We start from the raw sequence: 20,610 nt of genomic DNA, 5'->3' as shown, positions 1-20,610 counted from the left end.
CAAAACATCTTCGCCACGCCCAAATTCTTCAAGTCAAAATGGCGTCTAGTAAGAGAGGAAAGAGTAAAAAAGGTTTCCTACGACTAAGTAACGAAGAAGTGGCTGTAATGGAAGATGGAGACTACTCTGGATCAGAAATAGAACTATTAGACGTGTCTGAAATGAGAGGAAACGGGAGCCTACTAAAAGAACCGCTACCGCTAGGAACAAGGTAACACATTGACCTGTGCCAAAATGGGATCATTTAGAGTTTGTTTAACATCACGTGATCTTTTTAAAGAACAAGAACTATAACCATAAATACTTATAAGTGCTCAATAATAGAGAAATTTATTGTAATTTAAGCTTAGCGTATGATAAGCATTTACACACCTTGAGGTATATGTACATGTAAATTTACAAGAAAAGCTCCATTTTTATGAGTTAGACTAAATTTCAAGCAAGTTTTGTTTATTGTTATGTCTGCTGGTGATAGGCTTGGCACAACAATAACAATAATAATAAACTATCTGTTCTTTTTTTCTTTTTTTTTACCATTCACCATTCTCTCTCTCTCTCTCTCTCTCTCTCTCTCTCTCTCTCTCTCTCTCTCTCTCTCTCTCTCTCTCTCTCTCCCTCTCTCTCCCTCTCCCTCTCTCTCCTCTACAGTGACAGGAAGAGTAATGGCTGCTGCATGTGCTGCGTTGCTTTTTACTTATTCCTATTAACAATTTTGTTGATGTTGCTGTCATTGTTTATGCTGTTCATGGGTTATAATTACCAGCTCCTGAAGGACAGGATGGACTCAATGGATACTGACATGGAACGAATCAAATCAGGTATGGAATCACGAGGAATGGGTCTTGAAACTATGTGGAATGAGATTGAAATTGTTGCTTTGCTATAGTAATTGTTACTGCAGGGTTTCCCATAAAGAATGCTAACTGAGCTAAACAGCATGTCATATGACTTCATGCATAACCACATTACTTCACTATGATAGTACATTAAGGTTTTGTGAGCAACTTAAAAAATTCATAAAAAATTCAATTTTGATCGGAATCAGCTCAAACTTTCTACACAAAATAAAGACATGAATATGCATCAGGAAAAATTATAAAAATGGAGAATTCTTTACTTTTCAATTTTGGCAGATTTTGGCCCAAGACCATGTACTATAGTACAGGGACTTTGGCCAGATTTTTTAGCAACTTTAAAAATTCATAAAAAATTCAATTTTGATTGGAATCAGCTCAAACTTTCTACACAAAATAAGAACTTATTTGTGTATTAGGAAAAATTATAAAAATGGAGAATTCTCTACTAATAATTTTTGACAAAAAATACCCTACTATAGATATCTGGTTACTCTAATTTAGTCTTTTTGCAATATTTAATGTGTTAATCTTTTTCTCTCCAGATCTTCAGTCACTTCAAGGCTTGCAGGATTCACAATCAAGTCAACACGTTGCTCTTGTTCACTCTTTGTCTGATAACGTAACTCGTTTGACGAGTCACTATACCGGTTTGACTGGTGAACTGAAAGAGATCAAAGAGTCAATGAAAGACATTAAAGATGAATATGTGAATGAAGGAAGAGAATGGGTAAGACTTGATAACACTCCTCCCTTCCCCCCCCCTCTCTCTCTCTCTCTCTCTCTCTCTCTCTCTCTCTCTCTCCCTCTCTCTCTCTCTCCCCCCTCCCTCCCTCCCTCTCTCCCTCTCTCCCCCTCTCTCTCTCTTTTGTTTTTCTTTTGGTATAAGATTAGACTATGGTAAAGAATTTGTTATTTAAGAGAACAGTCAGTTTAGTAAAGATCAGCAGTAATTAGACCATTGCTGCTAATCTTTACTAAACTGACCAGTCTTTTAAATAACAAATTCTTATTATTTTATAAATTGTATATGTATATATTATGTATGTACATGTACACTTACTATACAACATATATACATGTGTGCATTACATTCGTTATTATGAGTATCTTACATGTGTTGTTTATCTCTTGTTGGTATTTGTAAGTCAACTTGCTTATGGTTTGGAATTTATTTTATAAGATTTATAATTGTATTTATGTGTGTCCATCTGTACTTATTATGCAATATATGTACACGTACATGTACAGGTTATTACGGGTATCTTACATGTGTTTTTTGTCTCTTGTCGGTATCTGTTAGTTCACTTTGCTTATGGTTTCCAATTTTGACTTACGGTCACATTTGTTAATATTAAGTGCACATTATGAGAGCCAAGGCTACCTGATTTCAAATGAGCAGCTGGTATGGTTTTCCTCCACACCAACAGAAGGCATCATGCTTAAATAATCTTCCTCTTCTGGTGTTGCTTACAATGTACATGTACATCATCCATTTACTAATAGGTATTGCAGTAATGGGCAGTCTGTGGTCTTTGGAAGGTTTCTTTCCTCTTTCCTATTACTCACTGTGTAGTTCACTCACTGTCTAGTTGCTATTGGAAATATCATGTATATGCACCATAATGTTCAAATACCATTTTATACTTGTGTACATCTGCATGTTTTTATTATTTATTTTTATTTTCTTTTCTTCCTTCTCTCTCCCCCCCTTAATACTATGGGTACATGTTACTTCTTTCCCCCTTTCTCATTCTCTTTATGCTTGTGTACATGTACATGTACATTGTACTTGTTTTATTATTTTATTTTCTTTCCTCCTCTCTACCCCTTAATTCTAAAGAAGCAAAGGCTATAGCTCAAGTTTTTTTTCTCCAAAAAAATGGTTCCAAAAATCACCCCAAATTTTTATTACATTATAATCAACATTTCAAAAAAACGTGTATGCATGTATATGTACATGTATTTCTTACTTTGAATTTTTCCCTCTGTCCCTAGTATTATGTACATACATGTACCTGTATGTTAATTAGTCAATGTTTACATGTTCTTTCTTTCCCCCTTTCTCTTTCTCCTCTCTCTCTCTCTCTCTCTCTCTCTCTCTCTCTCTCTCTCTCTCTCTCTCTCTCTCTCTCTCTCTCTCTTTCTCTCTCTCCTTTTTTCTTATTCTCTTCCTCTTAGCTACCCTTCATTAATAAGACCCTAACTTCAATGGTTTCCAATGTTCAAATGATTACTAAATCATCAGCTCAGTATAAGAGCATACTGGAGAGTCTAAGCAGTCAGGTAATGAAGACTGAAGAGAGAGGAGGGTCAAAAGGGAGGAGTAATTGTGTTTCGTTATTTTATTTATTAGTTTTTGGAGACTAAGAAATACTGCGGTGGATTTGGTGGTCGTATTGATGCTGTGTCGGCAAAAACCAGCGATACAGCTGATATAGTGGAAGCACTAAAGGTTAGTATATCATATACTTGTACATACGTATATTCTGATACATATACATGTTCTTATGTTGCGTAGAATGTTTGAGCTCATTTCGATCATAATTGAATTTTTTATGAATTTTTAAACTTGCTTGAAAATCTAGCCAAAGTCCCTGTACTATAGCCCATGGTTTTTTCCAAAAAATGGCTCCGAAATCACCCCCAATTTTTATTACATTTTCTGATGCATATTGATGCCCTTATGCTGTGTAGCAAGTTTGAGCTGATTCCGACTTAAAATTTTCGAGTTACGGCCATTTTAAGAAAACGTCAAAATTCTGAAAAATACCCAAGGCTACAGCCCATGGTTTTTTCCAAAAAATGGCTCCGAAATCACCCCCAATTTTTATTACATTTTCTGATGCATATTGATGCCCTTATGCTGTGTAGCAAGTTTGAGCTGATTCCGACTTAAAATTTTCGAGTTACGGCCATTTTAAGAAAACGTCAAAATTCTGAAAAATACCCAAGGCTATAGCCCATGGTTTTTTCCAAAAAATGGCTCCAAAATCACCCCCAATTTTTATTACATTTTCTGATACATATTGATGCCCTTATGCTGTGTAGCAAGTTTGAGCTGATTCCGACTTCAATTTTTTAAGTTATGGCCATTTTAAGAAAACGTCAAAATTTTGAAAACTACCCAAGGCTATAGCCTATGGTTTTTTCCAAAAAATGGCTCCGAAATCACCCCAAATTTTTATTACATTTTCTGATACGTATTGCTGTCCTTATGCTGTGTAGCAAGTTTGAGCTGATTCCAAGCTCAAATTTTTGAGTTATGAGCATCTAAAAAACAAAAAAAACTTTGATTTCTACTTATACTCTAATTAATGCCCACCACTCTGCCACATAGTGATTTGATTTGTACATGTACATAAATTCCTCGTGTTTCCAAGTACATGTATATTGAATATTATTTCATTTGTACATGTACATCTACATTTACATCTGCATGTACAAATAAAATGAATAATTATATACATCTATATCAATTTCTCTCTTTTCTAATAGACGGACATTAAAGCAAGGAATAAATTCATTGATAGAGTCATGTCCAATTTAAATTATTTTGAAGGAAACACTACAGAGGTCAGTAAACTACAGTATACTTCAGTATATTAGCATGTAGCATGTTATTGTGTGATTTCGTTTATTTTGTAGAAGTTAAAGAAGTTTGATTGGATTGCTAATACTTCTCTAGATGATCTAATGGCAGCAGCTGCTAATTTAACTGAACACTTGAATGAAGTATTTCACCTCTCTCTCTCCCTCTCTCTCTCTCCTCAACCTCTCTCTCTCTCTCTCTCTCTCTCTCTCATTTTATTTCCTTCTTCATCTTCTCTTGCAGGACCATATTTCCAAGTTGAATAGTTTAAGACTTGAGATAAACGAGCTACAGAATAAGATGACATTTGCTTTGGTAAGTTTCATCAGATTACATGTACATGTACATCTACATGTAGATATAGCTGAAATTATTGTTATTATTATTATTATTTATTTATTTATTTATTTTTATTTTTATTTTAGGAGCAGTTACATAATATATCCGAGCTCATTCCTTCTGCTTCTCCGCCCACTCAAATTTCTAAAACTAGCACCTCCTCTTTATCGCTACAAGCCACACCTACTTCGGTGCAGACCACACCCACCACAGTGCAGGCCACACCTACTAAAGTGCAAAGTTCCTCTATAGCACCAAGTAGTAAGATCTGATAATTAAAAACATTTTATTTCTTTTTTATTAGGGACCGTCACAAATGAGAAGACCACACCTACTGGGACCACACCCACCGGCACTAGTACAGTTAGTGTCACTAGTGCCACGCCCAGTCCTTCTACTTTTAGCCACGCCCCCTCGTCGCATAACTCAAGCAAAGCAGTGGAACTATTGCAAAGTAATATAGCATGTACTGTACATGTACATATACATTTAATATTATTATTATTATTACTATAAAATAAATAAAATCTCAAATGACGCAGGTACAGTAGGTTAGGTAGAGTTAGAGTTTATTACTCTTGTTATTATTATTATTATTATTATTATTATTATTACTCATGATTATTTACGTACAGTACATGTAGTTCATGTACACAGAGGATGGAATATGTGTTTATGTAATTATTGCATAATTCGGTTATGACTGATGATCTAATTCATCCATTGGCTGGTAAGCAATCAGGGATTATTGTACATGTACAAGTACATATACACTCATCAACAGAAAATACCGTACGGTTGGTAATATTCGAGGGTCCAAAATTTCGTGTTTTCTCCAAAATGTCCTTAAAAGCTAATATTCGTGGGTACAAATATTCATGGGTGGTAGTAAGCAAACTTCTTTTCACTTGGATCTGCTGGACTAGCTTCCAACACATGTCTTATGGTGGAATATGGAGTAACAGACAAGAACTCTGGCTCCTCTACTGGCTTGAAAATAGTAGCCCGTTAATTAGCTTTTATGTGTGGGTGGGTAGGGGTCAAAATTTCGTGGATAAAAATAAACCACGAAATTAACGAAAATTAATACCCCACGAAATTTACCAACCGTACGGTAAGAACAGGATTATTGTACATGTGAATGTACATGTACACTCACCAATAGAAACCTCTACCTAGGTGTATAACCTATACTTATTCCAATTTGTACATGTACACATACAGACTGTGTTTTGTGTTTATTTATTTCCTTTGGTATGTTTGTATCGTTATTTATTTAGCCTTTACTTGGAATTGTCTTCATTTTTCCTCCTCTCCTTTCTCCAAAATCACTATTACTATCGTCATTACTATTATTACTACAAGAATGTAAAGAGAGGCGAGCCTAAACAAGCTATAGATTACCGTATAGCTAGAAAATTTGGTGGAGTAAAACTTTGGCGAATTGAGGTCCATTAGCCAAATTTTTAACCTCCAATTTGATAAGGCTCCATAGAAGCATACACAGGGTTAAAATTTCGCCAAAATTTTAACCTCCAAACCTCTTTTAGAGTTAATTCGGCAAATTTTAGCACTCCAAATTTTCTAGCTATACGGTATGTGCTGTATTATCTAGTGCATGTATAATTAGCAAGCAAAGCAATTGCAGAAGTCTAAGTACACTAGATCTACCATTTTCATTATTGTCATTGTCATCTACATGTACATGTAGCACTGTATTATTTTTGGATGAAAATAATCCTTTTTTAACTCAATTAAAATCCTGGGTACATGCATTGAGTAAATGTAACCCTACATGTCATAAAACTCTCAAGTACATTTAGAAGCTTCTTTACAAATGAAAGAAGTCCAGCCTTTCTATTTGGGATTATACGGTATCGTTGTTATTAATACTGTATCCTTATTTGTTTGGAACCCTACTAAATGTAGCAACTTCCAATTAATGTAATGAAATTAATGCTTTTCCTAAAACTCCACCGTACGACATCCCTTTATTAACAAGGCTCATTCTTTCCCTCCACCCTCCTTCTCCTAGGAGATGCAAATGTCTCCATTCATCTTCTTTACCATGGCAATACTCTCTCTCTACCTCCCATACCATAATTCCCATACCATATGTTTAGTCTTAGATGTAATGATTTTGCAATCTCTCTCTCTCTCTCTCTCTTCCTTCCAGCCTTCCAAACCTTTTGTTCGTCTTACCATCTCATTAAATCCAATTCAATCCAATTCTCTCTCCCTCTACTACCTAATTCCCATACCATATTTTTAGTCTTGCATGTAATGATTTTGCAATCTCTCTCTTTCTCTCTCTTTCTCTCTCTCTTTCTCCCAGACTTCCAAACCTTCTGTTTGTCTCACCATATCATTAAATCCAATTCAATCCAATTCTCTCTCTCTCCCTCAACAGCTGCTCTGTATTAGTTCATCATTTTGAGGCTATGGGTGGTCTCGTGGGATATTTGATCATTTTTGCATGAACTTATGTTTATAAAGAGAGTCACTCAGCCCCACACTAGATCACCTTATTGTTAATTGTTCATGTGACCATGTACATACATGTTTATGCTTCATTGTTTCTCTATAGACTAATAAGTCAATACATTATTAAATTCTGTCATCAGCCCACAATCCAATAATATCAATCATTCATGCTTGCAAAAGGAAGCATAGTTTTTGGTATTTTGTACAAATTTGGAAGAAAAAAGAGTCTCTTTGGTATAAGTGTGAATCAATTTGAATCAAATTAGAACAGAACCTGAACTGTGTGTATACATGTACATGTACATGTATATGTATGTGTCTCTTCATTCTTTATATTTGTCTGGGTCTCAATTGGAGCACAATCATGTACATGTTCATACATTTATGTGCAGTACCTCTCTTCCCCTCTCTCTCTCTCTCTTTCTCTCCCCTCTCTCTCTCCCTCTCTCTCCCTCTCTCTCTCTTTCCCCCCTCTCTCTCTCTCCCCCTCTCTCTCTCCCCCTCTCTCCCTCTCCCTCTCTCTCTCTTTGTGATACAATATTTACTACATCTGTGACATTATTACAGCACTGGCCTCATTCCCATGGCAAACATCAGATCAGAGCAATCAGTATACATATATATATATATATATAGTATATGTATGTTATTCTCATGTTACATGCACTTGTACATAACATACGTTATACATGTGAAGTCATGCAATCATTGCTGTGCCCACACACACAAATTATTTATGATTATTAGTCAATATTTATGTAGAAGACAATCATATTAAATGTTTTATAGTTGACATTTCAAAAAAAGCATGTGTATAGTACATGTGTATTTCTTGCTTTGAATCTTTCCCTCTCTTCCTAATTTGTAATATGATATAATGGTTTGCCATAGTCATGCTATTTTGTAATTTTTTCATGCGTATGTGTAGTTCGCATACCAGCCTGATTGGCCTTATCCTACTCTTGTTTTTCTTTTCCTTGCTCTCCCCTCTCTCTTCCTATCTCCCTCTCTCTCTCTCTCTTCCTCTTTATGTTTCATTTCCTCTCCTTCTTTCTTCCTCTCTCTCTTTCCCCCCTTTCTCTCTCTCTCTCTCTCTCTTCCTCTTTATGTTTCATTTCCTCTCCTTCTTTCTTCCTCTCTCTCTTTCTCTCTTTCCCCCCTTTCTCTCTCTCTCTCTCTCTCTCTCTCTCTCTCTCTCTCTCTCTCTTCCTCTTTATGTTTCATTTCCTCTCCTTCTTTCTTCCTCTCTCTCTTTCTCTCTTTCCCCCTTTCTCTCTCTTCCTCTTTATGTTTCATTTCCTCTCTCTTTCCTCCTCTCCCTCTTTCTTTTTCTCTTTCTTTTTCCCCTTTCCCCCTCTCTCTCCTCCTCCTCTTAGGTCTCATAGATCAGTTTGCTACCCTTGATTCTGATGGAGATGGTGAACTGTCAGAGGAAGAATTCAGTAAAGAAGTTCCAAGTCTAAAAATCTTTAAAATTTTAGACGCAAACAAAAATGAAGGTGTTTCTTATTCAGAATTAGAAGAGTCTTTGGATTATTACAAAAACAAGAAGCACTCTTCAGTTTCTTCTCTTGGCCACACCCCCAGCCCCTCCCCCTTTGCTGGTAACGAGTCTTAATAACAACAATCATTATTTTCAACCCTTTTTGTGTACATTGACATGTACAGTACATATGTATTGACCGTTTATTATTTTTGAAAAAGTTTATTAATTAAGCAAAGTAAATAATAAAGTTTGTTTGTAGTTTTTAAGTTGATAGCAGGTGCTGGTAATTGTCTTGCCGCCTTTTTTTAGCTTTTAGTGATGTCTTCTCTCTGTGGCTCCATGACTTCCCCTAACTCGTCTGCTAGCTCATTGGCAGTAGTTGCAGCTTCTACTGTTAGGCACAACTCTGTAACATTTCTTGAATTTATTGCAGTGCAGTCGAAGTTTGTATCACCTAAATTATCACATAACTGTGAAAAAAAGAGTCATTTACAAGTGTTTCTTATGCCCTAGAAGCTTTGTTCTCTGCTTACCCACTTGCAGCTGTCATTATAAGTCTCGTTAAGGACAATCTTGATAGCTTTAGTGACTTTGCTTGAGTCATTGATTGTGATCTCCTTGTAATCTCTTATGGATTGGTAGAAAGAACAGAGATCATACAATATCTTAACAAATTTCCCTCTGTCCTCTGATTTAGTTATGTTGGTATTGTTGAAGTATGTTTCATTCATAATCTTTTCCTGTATGATAAAGAAATGATACCAACACAGTTTACAGAACCATCTTATACTTTTCTATGACTTACTATGCCTTCTGTGCTTGATTCAACTTCTTCTTTAAACTCACCAGTAGCTATAGCTGCAGAATAGCAACAGCACTGTATTACTAGAAATAAGACCATAGTGACTGCAGTTGCACTCTTCTTCCATGACTGATACATTTTTCTATAGATTATACACTCCCTTAAGTTCTAAAACTAGTTACTTTGTCTCTCTGATTTCAATTACACAATACTGATGCATATACAATTCCTTATATAGACCAATATATTGCATAATGCAATATAGGCTGCATGCATGCATGCATGCTTGCATATGAAATAAGCTACTTTGCATTGCCATGATTTGTTTCATTGATATCAGTTCCTATTGCTATGCTTCCTGCTCATTAAGAAGTAGTTTTGTGCAATATGTAAGTCAAATTGGGATCATTGTTACAACTCGTGTATTTATTGCTAAAATGTAATCCACTACGAATTCTATTTACACTACATTACATAGAATTCCAGCCGCAATATTAAAGCGAAGTGTCTGCATTATAGTTTGATGTCTTAATCGTGTACTCCTATTCATAACAGTTCAACCGTAATAGCAGATGAGGATGTGAAATGTCACTAATACCGGTATATTGCTTGTAAATTGAATAAGTTTGAATGGGCAATAGCATCACATGATTTCCACTGAGTGAGTCCATGTTAATAAACTATGTGCGGATATGCAGTGATATTTCTTTATAAGAATCCTCGTTACGTGCCACAATTAGATAATAAGGGTACCCCATGACCACATGAATAGCATGATGTGTTCATGAATGACATTGTCAGCTTCTCATTGACTTTCCTGTATGATTCAGTGCAGGATATTGTCAAAGAAAATACACAAGGAGGGCTGCAGAATGATGATCTAAGCACAGCAATTATTAAAAACCTGAAGTACCTATACATGCAACTATTGCATATCTTGTTACTATAAAAGTCCCCGTAAAAATGACCTGCTTTGTATATGGCTTCGCGCTTGTGTGGATGCATGGAATGCATCATTGGGTAATTGCTATTATAATGTACTGTATAGCTACAGGAAATGTTTTCAATGGTGGAACTGGTAACTAAGAGGGATAACTTACAATGCAAGAGCTAGTATAAAAAGGCTAGCTTAAGATCACTTCAACATCACAGTTCTTTTCTCATAGTGAAAGTTTAACTATTCAAGCATCATTCAACCTTCATCACTAACTACTCTATAGCTAAAGATGTCTTCAATCACTTTCATACAGTCATCTTCTCTCCTTATGCTTTTTATCCTTTTTGGTTTCTCTTCTGCTAGCAATCAACATTCAGAATCACTACTAAAAGGCTCACAAGTACTTAGCAACTCACTGGTAAGCTTCATAATGCCTTGCATAAATGCTAGCAATGCTTCATATTAAATAATTATATTGGTGTGCTTTTTGAAATGCATTTGGAATTACTATCTCCTTTTTAAAAATAGGTTGAAAACATGACAAGACGAGGTGTCCCTGACGAGGCATACCGCAAAGTCATATCTGATCTGTGCACATTTTATCAGTCAATTGATGAATACAGAGAAGTGACTGCAAATGATACCAGCAATGTTACTAAAGCCATGCACATCGTACTGAATGCAACCTACAATGACAGCTGCAAATGGGTAAGTGCAGCTACATTTAAAATCACAAATACATGTAGTTGCTTGCAACTTTTGTTCACACTTAAAAGTGAGAACAACCAGCTTGTTAAGCACTTTAATTACTAGCAAAACAATTATTTATCAGTCAGTAATCATATTCATTTCTTTCTAGCTTCAAGAAACAATAAATGACTATGATTGCACAGATATAAGCTCCATTGATGTGACAGAGATTTGCACCTTTCTTGAAGCATTTAACGCTACAAAAGGTCTTCTTGATGTTTTTGAAGATAATTCAAAAACACCAACTGGTGGAAGCTTTACTATTGAATGTGATGATGGCAACTGTGACAGTGTATGTGTACTATTAGGAAATGAAGCTAACTGTGATTGTAAAGACGCCAGCCGCTCAAAACCAGATGTTATAACTTGCCAGTGAACATGTTTAATTTATTATTTTTGTTTTCTGTTATTAGCCATTATTAAAACCATTCTTTATCACTTTTATAATTCACCCAATACTAACTTTATTCACTTTCTATCCTTCCCCAATTTATTTTATTACACAATATTATGATTTAAAAGTTGTAGTCTACATCCCACAAGCCACTATATTCAGCAAATGACTATGATGCAATAATGCAATAAAGCAAAATAATATTCTGCTATAGTAGATCCAATAAGGTTAAGACTGAAAAATAATGGTCTGCTTTTAATTGCATCAAAGCCAAATCTTATAATTTTGCCATTGCTCTGGTAATAAGAAATAAATTCTTCTGACAACCATGATAGCTCATGTAAACCTGCAGTAGTGCCCCCCCATACATTAACATGCATTTTTTATAGATTATTCCTGGTACAGTAAGTATAGCTATAAACAGGATGTAAACTATAGTTTCACTTCCTTAGTCAAAAACTACCTGACACGCACCATGCTAGACCGAAGAGTGCAATGGCCCATGTGTGACATGAACCATGCTACAATGGAGAGTACAATGGCCCGTGTCCATGTGTATATAGTTAGTGTCTTTTTGGCAGCTACAACAGTTGCTACAACTTCTTTGCATGCATAACATGTGTACTCATAGACAGGACAAATAGAATTATGTCGTAAAGGTATAATGATATGCAAAGTATGTTTGCAAACACTAGACCAGTGAATGATCAATCCGGCACTAGGTCTAGACAAAGAACTAGCTTCCTATAGTATTAAACTACCTAAATCATACTTACTAGTGTTAATATATTAATCCCTTTATTCTTTGGTCTACTAATATAGAAGTATCCTCATTTCAGGGTACATTATTGTACTCACCCTCATCTTATAAGGTTTGTGGTGAATGTCCTTTTTAATAGTGTATTTAAAGTGATGTAATTTGATTACAAAAAAGGGAAAAAATAAAAATAATATTATTTGCCTAAGTAGTAAGCACTCTCAAAAAAGCAGCAAAAAATAAAACTTAAAGCAAAAAATTAAGTGATAAATCATGTAAAAAATTAATAATGTATATTAAGCGATTTTTAGTTTAATTATAAGTAGCAAAGTGCCTGTTAATGCAGTTCAAAAGTCTTTCCAAATCCCAGAGCAGGAAGTGCTCCACCCACTTTTTGACTCTGCCCTCATGTTCAAGTACATGTAAGCACTTTCCGCTATTTTATAGACGTCAAGTGCAAGGCAGGAGACCTCTCTACGACTCTCAGGACAGGCGGAGTTGCCAGTTATGGGCGTGAGATTAGGAGGTGTGGCACTCTGACTGCTACATGTAGAACATGATGGACAGTTATGAGATAACAACTAAGAGAGACAGAGAGTGGGAGAAAAAGATAATATTTAATTATCAAATAAATTTTAATAAATATGTTATACTTACCCAATGGGCAGCTGATGGTAGTATATTAGCATCAAATAATTCTCCAATTTTTTGAAGTTGTTCTTGAAATGTTGACGAATAGCATTGAATGTCAGGAGAAGAGAGAAGCTTCTTAATATCAGCTGCCTGCTTTGAAAAGGTTTCAAAATGATTACCATATATGTAAAGGTTAGCGGTCTTGGACCAGCTAAGAGGAGGGAACTTGTTTTCTGGTACATAGTCGGTCCACGTCTTGATGCCGGTTACCGTGGCAACATTGGAGCATTGGGTAGTTGCCTGTTGTATGAAGAAAAACAACTTTAAAATTTTATAAAAAATTTAATTTTGATCGGAATTAGCTTAAAATTTGTACACAACATAAGTACATGCATATGTAACAGAAAAAATTATAAAAATGGAAAATTCTCTATTTTTAATTTTGGTGAAATTTGGCCCCAGACCGTGTACTATAGTACAGGGACTTTGGCTCGATTTTGGAGCAACTTTAAAAATTTGTAAAAAATCTAATTTTGATGGGAATCTGTTCAAACTTAAAACACAACATAAAAACTTGTATATGCATCAGGAAAAATTATAAAAATGGAGAATTCTCTACTTTTAATTTTTGGTGAAATTTGATTGGAATGAGCTCAAACTTTCTGCACAACAAAAAACAATGTATACATATGAAGCTAAAGAATGTTAAAAAGGTAACAATCAACAAAAAGGCATTTCTAGGAATAAGGAATGTTCGTTGTTTTGACTAAAATCATAAATAAACAGCTGATGATCAGCAATTATTTATTTATTTATTTTATCATCGTTGAGATCAAAATGAAAAGGGAAATCAATTTTTACTTATCATTATTATTATTATTATTATCATTATTATTATTATTATTATCATCATCATCATCACCATCATCATCATTATTATTATTATCATTATTATTATTATTATTATTATTATTATTATTATTATTATTATTATTATTATCATCATTATTATTATTATTATCATTATTATTATTATTATTATTATTATTATTATTATTATTATTATTATTATTACATTACCTCTGCTCCCAATAGCTTAAACATCTCATACGCCTTAAGTCCAACAAGCTCAACAGCACAACTCAAATTCCTCATATCATAAACACTCATCGAATGCAACGGAGTAGCATCACAACAATCCATGCCCACCCATGCCTCCAATTCAGGATAAGCATCATTCTGAGACTGAGGGATGGGAGAAGCTGGGGGATATATCACTTGGTTCCCGAGAGCATAGTAAAGCCCTTGAACGGTCCAGTTAAAATGCCAGGCAGCGCATCTGAGCTCGCAACTTGTGGAGGGGAAACCAGAGAAATTGGGAACACGCTTGTCTTGAGGACACTGTGACGAAAACTATAAAAAATATTTTTTTAAAAATAAATAATTTGCTGCTTCATAAATGAATGCATAAAATAAAACATAAAATATTAATATCTATTTCTATTGCATTCTATCATTCTTTCTCTTACGTTAAAGTTGATCAGAGATAGCACAGAGTTATTTAATGTCACTGCGATTTCAACAAGATTGCTCCACTCACTGTCACCCTCATGCTGAGAAAAATAACTCACGAAACCCTCCAATGAATTTATATGGTCACTTAGCAACCACTCTGTCGTTAGGGATGCAGTCATGTTGCCATTGACAATAGGCTCCGGAAGATATTGGCGCTCTTGAAACACAATGGTGGATGGATTTATCCTTGTATCGTAGAGCTGTCTGACTGTAACATGAGGGCCAGTGTTGTATACTGGGTCGGCGTGATACTCACTCGTGTTTTGAGGTGGAACAAGACAATTCTATTATTGGGTGTGTGTGTGTAAAAATGTTTGTATACATTTAATGAAAATAAATAAAAAATATTAATAATAATTAATATTTAAGTAAAGGTTATACAACGAGGTGGAGGTATCTATGGCATTTATCATACCGAGGGCCATAGGCCCGAGGTATCATAAGGCCATAGATACCGACACAGAGTTAAGTTAAACCGACACAGAGTTAAGTTAAGGAAATCAGAGGTAAGTTAGTTATTTATGAACCTACAACCAAGCAATCTGATAGGTCAATTACAACTAGGCATGGTAGAATTGCTATTATAATGTGCAGGAAGACAAACAATGATTGATAATAATGTTAGCAGTTCCAAAAATCATGCAATTAAAAAATTATCAGTAATTATACACTACATACACAGTAAAACTGAATTATAACTATTAATTTTAGCTTACACAATGCTGGAGTGTTTGCATGAAAGCTCCCAGTGCTTCTGGTGAGTTTATATTCTGACGAAATAAATCGAAGCTCTCTATAGCAGGATTCTTCAAAGGCTCCATTACAACTGACTCCAACAAACAAGAGACGGACTTCATTCCTCCAAGGGTTGGTTGTTCCTCCATTGAGCACTGAGTGTTTGGGAGTCCTTGGGTGTTTTCCTGAGGCAGAGAAGAGAGGACTCCAAGAATACATAGCAAAAGTATAACAGCTTTTGCAAGCATGGTGAACCACTGAGCTCGAAGCAATGCTTTGAAATAAAACAATGATAATTTTTATCACAAAGTGCAACCTTTTGCTTTTTTATTGTCATAGCCTTGACACACTGCATTTTACAAATAGATTCACAGCTTAAAATTTGCTGCAGTTGAATTGCATTTCCCGGAACAATGTTTTTACAATAATTATTCATGATTTTAATTGCAGATATGATTCATGAATTCATGATTGCATCCATAAATAATAGAACAAATAACAGGCGTTGCACATGTATACAGGATACATGAATATTTACACAATTTTCTGGCTCAAGTAGATAGTGGAGAGCAGCTTAGGATATTGTCATTTATTTTCATATATTTTCAAGTATTACAACCATACTAGAATAATGATCAGAAAGGCTCAAAGGACTGTTTTCTAATGCTTTTTCTTCTCTATTTTAGTGCTAGAATAGCTTAATGAGGCAGGTAGCCATTGTGCATTCTTTCTTTTCCCCAAAGCACATTCTTTTGTAAGAAATTTCAAAGCCCACATGGCTTGTATCATGAATGATGAAACACTGCAATGAAAAATATCATGCAATGTTTTTTGCAATAAATGACACATTTTTAGTAGACAAAAATACATATCTACTGACAAAGTAAATACAAGTAATACCGGTTTAAAAAATAAAATACAAGTAGATACAGAGTAGATAGAATTTGAGTAGATGTGCTATGTCTGGTAAATAAAAGGGATTGGAAACTTCCGCGTGGGCGTAGTAATACATGCATTGCCATTAAATTTGATCAGAGGAGGTATGACACAAATGACCTTTAGTGCAATTATTAAAAAGTTCAATTGCATTCCTTAGTGATCACCACGTTAAAAAATGGTAGCTAGAGATAGCCCACACAAAAGGGAAAAATAATAAAATAATTATTATTTGCCTAAAAACTCTCAAAAAAAGCAAAAAAATAAAACTTAAAGCAAAAAAATTAAGTGATAAATCGTGTAAAAAATTAATAATGTATATTAAGAGATTTTTAGTTAAATTATCAGCAGCAAAGTGCCCGTTAATGTAGTTCAAAAGTCATTCCAAATCCCAGAGCAGGAAGTGCTCCACCCACTTTTTGACTCCACCCTCATGTTTAAATACATATAAGCACTCTCTGCTATTTTATGGACGTCGAGTGCAAGGCAGGAGACCTCTCTACGACTCTCAGGACAGGCCGAGTTACCCGTTATGGGCGTGGGATTAGGAGGCATGGCACTCTGACTGCTACATGTAGAACATGATGGACAGTTATGAGATAACAACTAAGAGAGACAGAGAGTGGGAGAAAAAGATAATAATTAATTATTAAATAAATATTAATAAATGTTACACTTACCCAATGGGCTGATGATGGTAATATAATAGCGTCAAATAATTCTCCAATTTTTTGCAGTTGTCCTTGAAATGTTGACGAATAGCATTGAATGTCAGGAGAAGAGAGAAGCTTCTTAATATCAGCTGCCTGCTTTGTAAAGGCGTCAAAATGATTACCATATATGTAAAGGTTAGCCGTCTTGGACCAGCTAAGAGGAGGGAACTTGTTCTCTGGTACATAGTCGGTCCATGTCTTGATGCCGGTTACCGTGGCAACGTTCAAGCACTGGGTAGTTGCCTGTTATATGAAGAAAAACAACTTTAAAATTAACAATGTATATGTATTAAGTTAAAAAATGTTGAAAAAAGTAACAATCAACAAAAAGGCATTTCTAGGAATAAGGAATGTTCGTTGTTTTGACTAAAATCATAAATAAACAGCTGATGATCAGCAATTATTATTTATTTATTTATTTATTTATTTTATCATCGTTGAGATCAAAAGGAAAAGAGAAAATCAATTTTTACTTATCATCATCATTATTATTATTATTATCATCATTATTATTATTATTATTATTATTATTATTATTATTACATTACCTCTACTCCCAATAGCTTAAACATCTCATACGCCTCAAGTCCAACAAGCTCAACAGCACAACTCAAATTCCTCATATCATAAACACTCATCGAATGCAACGGAGTAGCATCACAACAATCCATGCCATCCCACGCCTCCAATTCAGGATAAGCATCATTCTGAGACTGAGGAATGGGAGAGGCTGGGGGATATATCACTTGATTCCCGAGAGCATAGTAAAGGCCTTGAACGGTCCAGTTAAAATGCCAGGTGGCGCATCCGAGCTCGCAACTTGTGGAGGGAAAGCCGGAGAAATTGGGGACACGTTTATCTTGAGGACACTGTGACGAAAACTATAAAAATATTTTTAAAAATAAATAATTTGCTGCTTCATAAATGAACGTATAAAATAAAGCATAAAATATTAATATCTATTTCTATTGCATTCTGTCATTCTTTTTCTTACGTTAAAGTTGATCAGAGGTAGCACAGAGTTATTTAATGTCACTGCAATTTCAACAAGATTGCTCCACTCACTGTCGCCCTCATGCTGAGAAAAATAACTCACAAACCCTTCCAACGAATTTATGTGGTCGCTTAGCAACCACTCCGTCGTTAGGGGTGCAGCTTCATTGCCATTGACGATGGACTCCGGAAGATATTGGCGCTCTTGAAACGAAATGGTGGATGGATCTATCCTTGTATCGTAGAGCTGCCTGACTGTAACATGAGGCCCTGTGCTGTATACCGGGCTGGAATGATACTCATTTGTGTATTGAGGCGGAACATTACAATTCTATTATTGGGTGTGTGTGTGAGAGAGAGAGAGAGAAAGAGAGAAAATTTGTGAAAATGTTTGCATGCATTTAATGAAAATAAATAAACAATTATTAATAATTAATGTTTAATTGCTATTATAACGTGTAGAAAGACAAACAATGATTGGCAATAATGCTAGCCACCAAAAATCATGCAATAAAATTATCATTAACATTACACTACATGCATAGTAAAATCAAAACTATAATTATTATTTTTAGCTTACACAATTCTGGAGTGTTTGCAAGAAAGCCTCATGTGCCTCCACTGAGTTTATATTCTGGCGAAATAAATCAAAGCTCTGTATAGCAGGATTCTTCAAAGGCTCCATTACAACTGACTCCAGCAAACAAGAGACGGACTTCATTCCTCCAAGGGTTGGTTGTTCCTCCATTGAACACTGAGTGTTTGGCAGTCCTTGAGTGTTTCCTTGAGGAAGAGGAGAAGAGAGGACTCCAAGAATACACAGCAAAAGTATAACAGCTTTTGCAAGCATGGTGAACTACTGAGCTCGAAAAATAATGCTTTGAAATAAAAACAAAGGTAATTGTTGTCTCTTTTCTTTTGTGAATCTCTGTGCTTTGTTTCAGCTTCTTATATACTGACTTGAGCCACACAATTTGTTGATTTTCCTTTGTTCTTTTGGGACATTTTGATGGTCTCATCTCATTCCCATAATTTCAGTAAACAAGATGTTTACTGGAATTATGGGAATGAGAAGAACCAAACCTATACACAGTATGTGATCATAGCAACCAAATAGTCAATACTTTATTTGACAGTGTCCACGGATCATTAGCCACTGCACTGTTATGCAAAACTCTGCATACATTTTACATGACAGGCTCGATTTGAGGGTAATCCCCTTTTCCAGGTACAGCCAGAAAAGAAACACAATCATGGAGTATTTTTGGAGTGGGCTTTTCTGTTTCGAGGTCACTGTTGGGGAACACATTAAACTTTAAAACTAAAAACTAATTAAAGATCTATTGACTCACGGGAAATGGTTGGTCTGGGCATAGATAGTATCCTTGGTCTAGGCCCAATCCAACTCACTGTAGCGAACAGCATGTCTGCTGTAATATCTATGTTGTTGTCCTTGTAGTTCGTAGGAACTGAGAAGACTCCACATTGAGCCATGGCTAGCACTCTTCTGGAAAGGCTCTTCTCTCTCTCTCTTTCAAACGCCATCTTCATGATCACCAATCTCTTCACGTCATCAAGATGCTTCTCAAATGTCTTGAACCTTTAACTATGGATGTTAGAGCGACACTTACAAGCCCCGAACCGGCCATAGTTTCCCCAGCAGGGAGCAAACTTTCATCGGAGACCATTTAAATACTAAATGGATGACAAGTGCGGCCAGTTGACATAGTCTTTGCCACTTCCGAAGAATCCTTGGAAATGGACAAGGAAGCAAGTGTGGACTACACATAGATACTGAGGCAGAGGTTTGATATAAATGGAGAGAAAAAGTGAGAGGACCATCATCACTCAGCCAAGCAAGCAAAACACCTAGTAACAACTCAACAAGTTTTAAATTTACAAAGACATCACTGACTGCAATCAAGATAAATCACCATAAAATGTCTTCACTACTAAACACCATTGCTCTAGTACTCTTTTCAATCTTATTCCTCTTGCAAGGCACTCTGTCGCTACCAGTCACATCACAAGACAGCAGTACTAACTCTAGCTCAAACGACACTAATAATTCAACTATAATCACTAGCATTGACTGCACCCTTTCAGCAACCACCGACACAGATTTGCAAGGTATACAATCTGCCCATTACGTTTTGGACAAATATCTCGGACAAGTACCAAGGAGGACAGAACTCTGCACTCTACCACTCAATTACAGGTCTTTCTTAATAGAAATCATGCAGACTGCATCCCCAGACATCACTCTATCTCACATTGCAGGCTGGTACAATTTATTCACTTCCTTCAATAACTATTTGGCAACAATCAAGAGCACTGTATCGGATGAAAGCGACCTCCTTCTTCTCTCAACTACACAGACACTCCTTGATGCTGTTGAGCAGAGCTACCTCAATGTTCTGCAAGACAAAGCATGCAACTGCAGCTCTGACTGCAGCATCCCAGCTCTCATTCAACCTGCTGACATCACCTGCGACAACCTGTTCTATAATGCCCATTACTACCTCAAGAACCTAATGGGATATGCAAAGAAGACCCTTCACAATTACAAGAACAACTGCAACTGTCAGTCACCTAATGGTGTCACTGAGAGAGAATGGTTTGAGGCTCAT

At 35.6% G+C, this 20,610-nt stretch overlaps 5 protein-coding genes across 8 annotated transcripts in view; 2 read left to right on the top strand and 3 right to left on the bottom strand.

The window, feature by feature from the left end:
- The first annotated feature begins 16 nt into the window (after positions 1-16).
- On the top strand, positions 17-8,985 carry LOC109582576 (uncharacterized). 2 transcript variants are annotated; one of them, XM_019997335.1, is made up of 11 exons: positions 17-211; positions 649-818; positions 1,400-1,584; positions 3,036-3,140; positions 3,211-3,309; positions 4,353-4,430; positions 4,503-4,589; positions 4,690-4,761; positions 4,872-5,046; positions 5,090-5,239; positions 8,646-8,985. In XM_019997335.1, exons 1-11 carry the CDS (start codon positions 39-41, stop codon positions 8,885-8,887), a joined length of 1,536 nt encoding a protein of 511 aa, XP_019852894.1. In that variant the 5' UTR covers positions 17-38; the 3' UTR covers positions 8,888-8,985. The 2 variants fall into 2 exon arrangements, with proteins under 2 accessions (XP_019852894.1, XP_019852895.1); XM_019997336.1 differs by lacking the exon at positions 8,646-8,985 and adding an exon at positions 7,121-7,655.
- A 56-nt stretch (positions 8,986-9,041) lies between these two features.
- LOC109582577 (uncharacterized) lies at positions 9,042-9,758 on the bottom strand. The gene is made up of 3 exons (XM_019997337.1): positions 9,561-9,758; positions 9,289-9,495; positions 9,042-9,225 (listed from the first exon to the last, which is right to left on the bottom strand). Exons 1-3 carry the CDS (start codon positions 9,693-9,695, stop codon positions 9,061-9,063), a joined length of 507 nt encoding a protein of 168 aa, XP_019852896.1. The 5' UTR covers positions 9,696-9,758; the 3' UTR covers positions 9,042-9,060.
- A 950-nt stretch (positions 9,759-10,708) lies between these two features.
- Positions 10,709-11,766, top strand: LOC109582567 (uncharacterized). The gene is made up of 3 exons (XM_019997312.1): positions 10,709-10,912; positions 11,023-11,202; positions 11,354-11,766. Exons 1-3 carry the CDS (start codon positions 10,784-10,786, stop codon positions 11,618-11,620), a joined length of 576 nt encoding a protein of 191 aa, XP_019852871.1. The 5' UTR covers positions 10,709-10,783; the 3' UTR covers positions 11,621-11,766.
- Positions 11,767-12,541: 775 nt separating this feature from the next.
- LOC109582573 (uncharacterized) lies at positions 12,542-15,660 on the bottom strand. The gene is made up of 5 exons (XM_019997330.1): positions 15,320-15,660; positions 14,558-14,887; positions 14,109-14,441; positions 13,053-13,328; positions 12,542-12,976 (listed from the first exon to the last, which is right to left on the bottom strand). Exons 1-5 carry the CDS (start codon positions 15,584-15,586, stop codon positions 12,743-12,745), a joined length of 1,440 nt encoding a protein of 479 aa, XP_019852889.1. The 5' UTR covers positions 15,587-15,660; the 3' UTR covers positions 12,542-12,742.
- Positions 15,661-16,371: 711 nt separating this feature from the next.
- The window catches only part of LOC100636833 (probable dimethyladenosine transferase), a 16,833-nt gene continuing 12,594 nt past the window's right edge, over positions 16,372-20,610 (bottom strand). The window contains exons 1-7 of one of the 3 annotated variants that reach the window (XM_019997329.1): positions 19,333-19,656; positions 19,105-19,273; positions 18,561-19,063; positions 17,982-18,311; positions 17,536-17,868; positions 16,955-17,230; positions 16,372-16,880 (exon numbers count right to left, since the gene is read on the bottom strand). In XM_019997329.1, the coding sequence (XP_019852888.1) occupies positions 16,647-16,880; positions 16,955-17,230; positions 17,536-17,868; positions 17,982-18,311; positions 18,561-18,830 (1,443 nt within the window). In that variant the 5' untranslated portion in view covers positions 18,831-19,063; positions 19,105-19,273; positions 19,333-19,656 and the 3' untranslated portion in view covers positions 16,372-16,646. Of the gene's footprint in view, positions 16,881-16,954; positions 17,231-17,535; positions 17,869-17,981; positions 18,312-18,560; positions 19,274-19,332 lie in introns of those variants that run through there. The other 2 variants (XM_019997328.1, XM_011405972.2) reach the window with 2 other exon arrangements.

The sequence above is a fragment of the Amphimedon queenslandica genome, unplaced genomic scaffold, assembly GCF_000090795.2.
Source record: "Amphimedon queenslandica unplaced genomic scaffold, v1.1 AMPQUscaffold_13375, whole genome shotgun sequence".
Taxonomy (NCBI): Eukaryota; Metazoa; Porifera; class Demospongiae; order Haplosclerida; family Niphatidae; genus Amphimedon; species Amphimedon queenslandica.
The sequence above is the reverse complement of the archived record's forward strand: the minus strand, read 5'-3'. Positions and strand labels throughout refer to the sequence as shown.

What these genes read in the sequence shown, in the direction of transcription:
- LOC109582576 (XM_019997335.1), top strand. Translation starts at nt 39, where the DNA reads ATGGCGTCTAGTAAGAGAGGAAAGAGTAAAAAAGGTTTCCTACGACTA. An exon ending in CATGGAACGAATCAAATCAG is followed by an intron (nt 819 to 1,399) that starts GTATGGAATCAC and finishes TTTTCTCTCCAG; the next exon opens with ATCTTCAGTCACTTCAAGGC. An exon ending in TGGAGAGTCTAAGCAGTCAG is followed by an intron (nt 3,141 to 3,210) that starts GTAATGAAGACT and finishes TTTATTTATTAG; the next exon opens with TTTTTGGAGACTAAGAAATA.
- LOC109582577 (XM_019997337.1), bottom strand. Translation starts at nt 9,695, where the DNA reads ATGTATCAGTCATGGAAGAAGAGTGCAACTGCAGTCACTATGGTCTTA. An exon ending in AATCAAGCACAGAAGGCATA is followed by an intron (nt 9,496 to 9,560) that starts GTAAGTCATAGA and finishes TTTATCATACAG; the next exon opens with GAAAAGATTATGAATGAAAC. An exon ending in ATAATGACAGCTGCAAGTGG is followed by an intron (nt 9,226 to 9,288) that starts GTAAGCAGAGAA and finishes TTTTTTTCACAG; the next exon opens with TTATGTGATAATTTAGGTGA.
- LOC109582567 (XM_019997312.1), top strand. Translation starts at nt 10,784, where the DNA reads ATGTCTTCAATCACTTTCATACAGTCATCTTCTCTCCTTATGCTTTTT. An exon ending in AAGTACTTAGCAACTCACTG is followed by an intron (nt 10,913 to 11,022) that starts GTAAGCTTCATA and finishes TTTTAAAAATAG; the next exon opens with GTTGAAAACATGACAAGACG. An exon ending in ACAATGACAGCTGCAAATGG is followed by an intron (nt 11,203 to 11,353) that starts GTAAGTGCAGCT and finishes ATTTCTTTCTAG; the next exon opens with CTTCAAGAAACAATAAATGA.
- LOC109582573 (XM_019997330.1), bottom strand. Translation starts at nt 15,586, where the DNA reads ATGCTTGCAAAAGCTGTTATACTTTTGCTATGTATTCTTGGAGTCCTC. An exon ending in TATCTCTGATCAACTTTAAC is followed by an intron (nt 14,442 to 14,557) that starts GTAAGAGAAAGA and finishes TATTTTTTATAG; the next exon opens with TTTTCGTCACAGTGTCCTCA. An exon ending in TTAAGCTATTGGGAGCAGAG is followed by an intron (nt 13,329 to 14,108) that starts GTAATGTAATAA and finishes TTCATACAACAG; the next exon opens with GCAACTACCCAATGCTCCAA.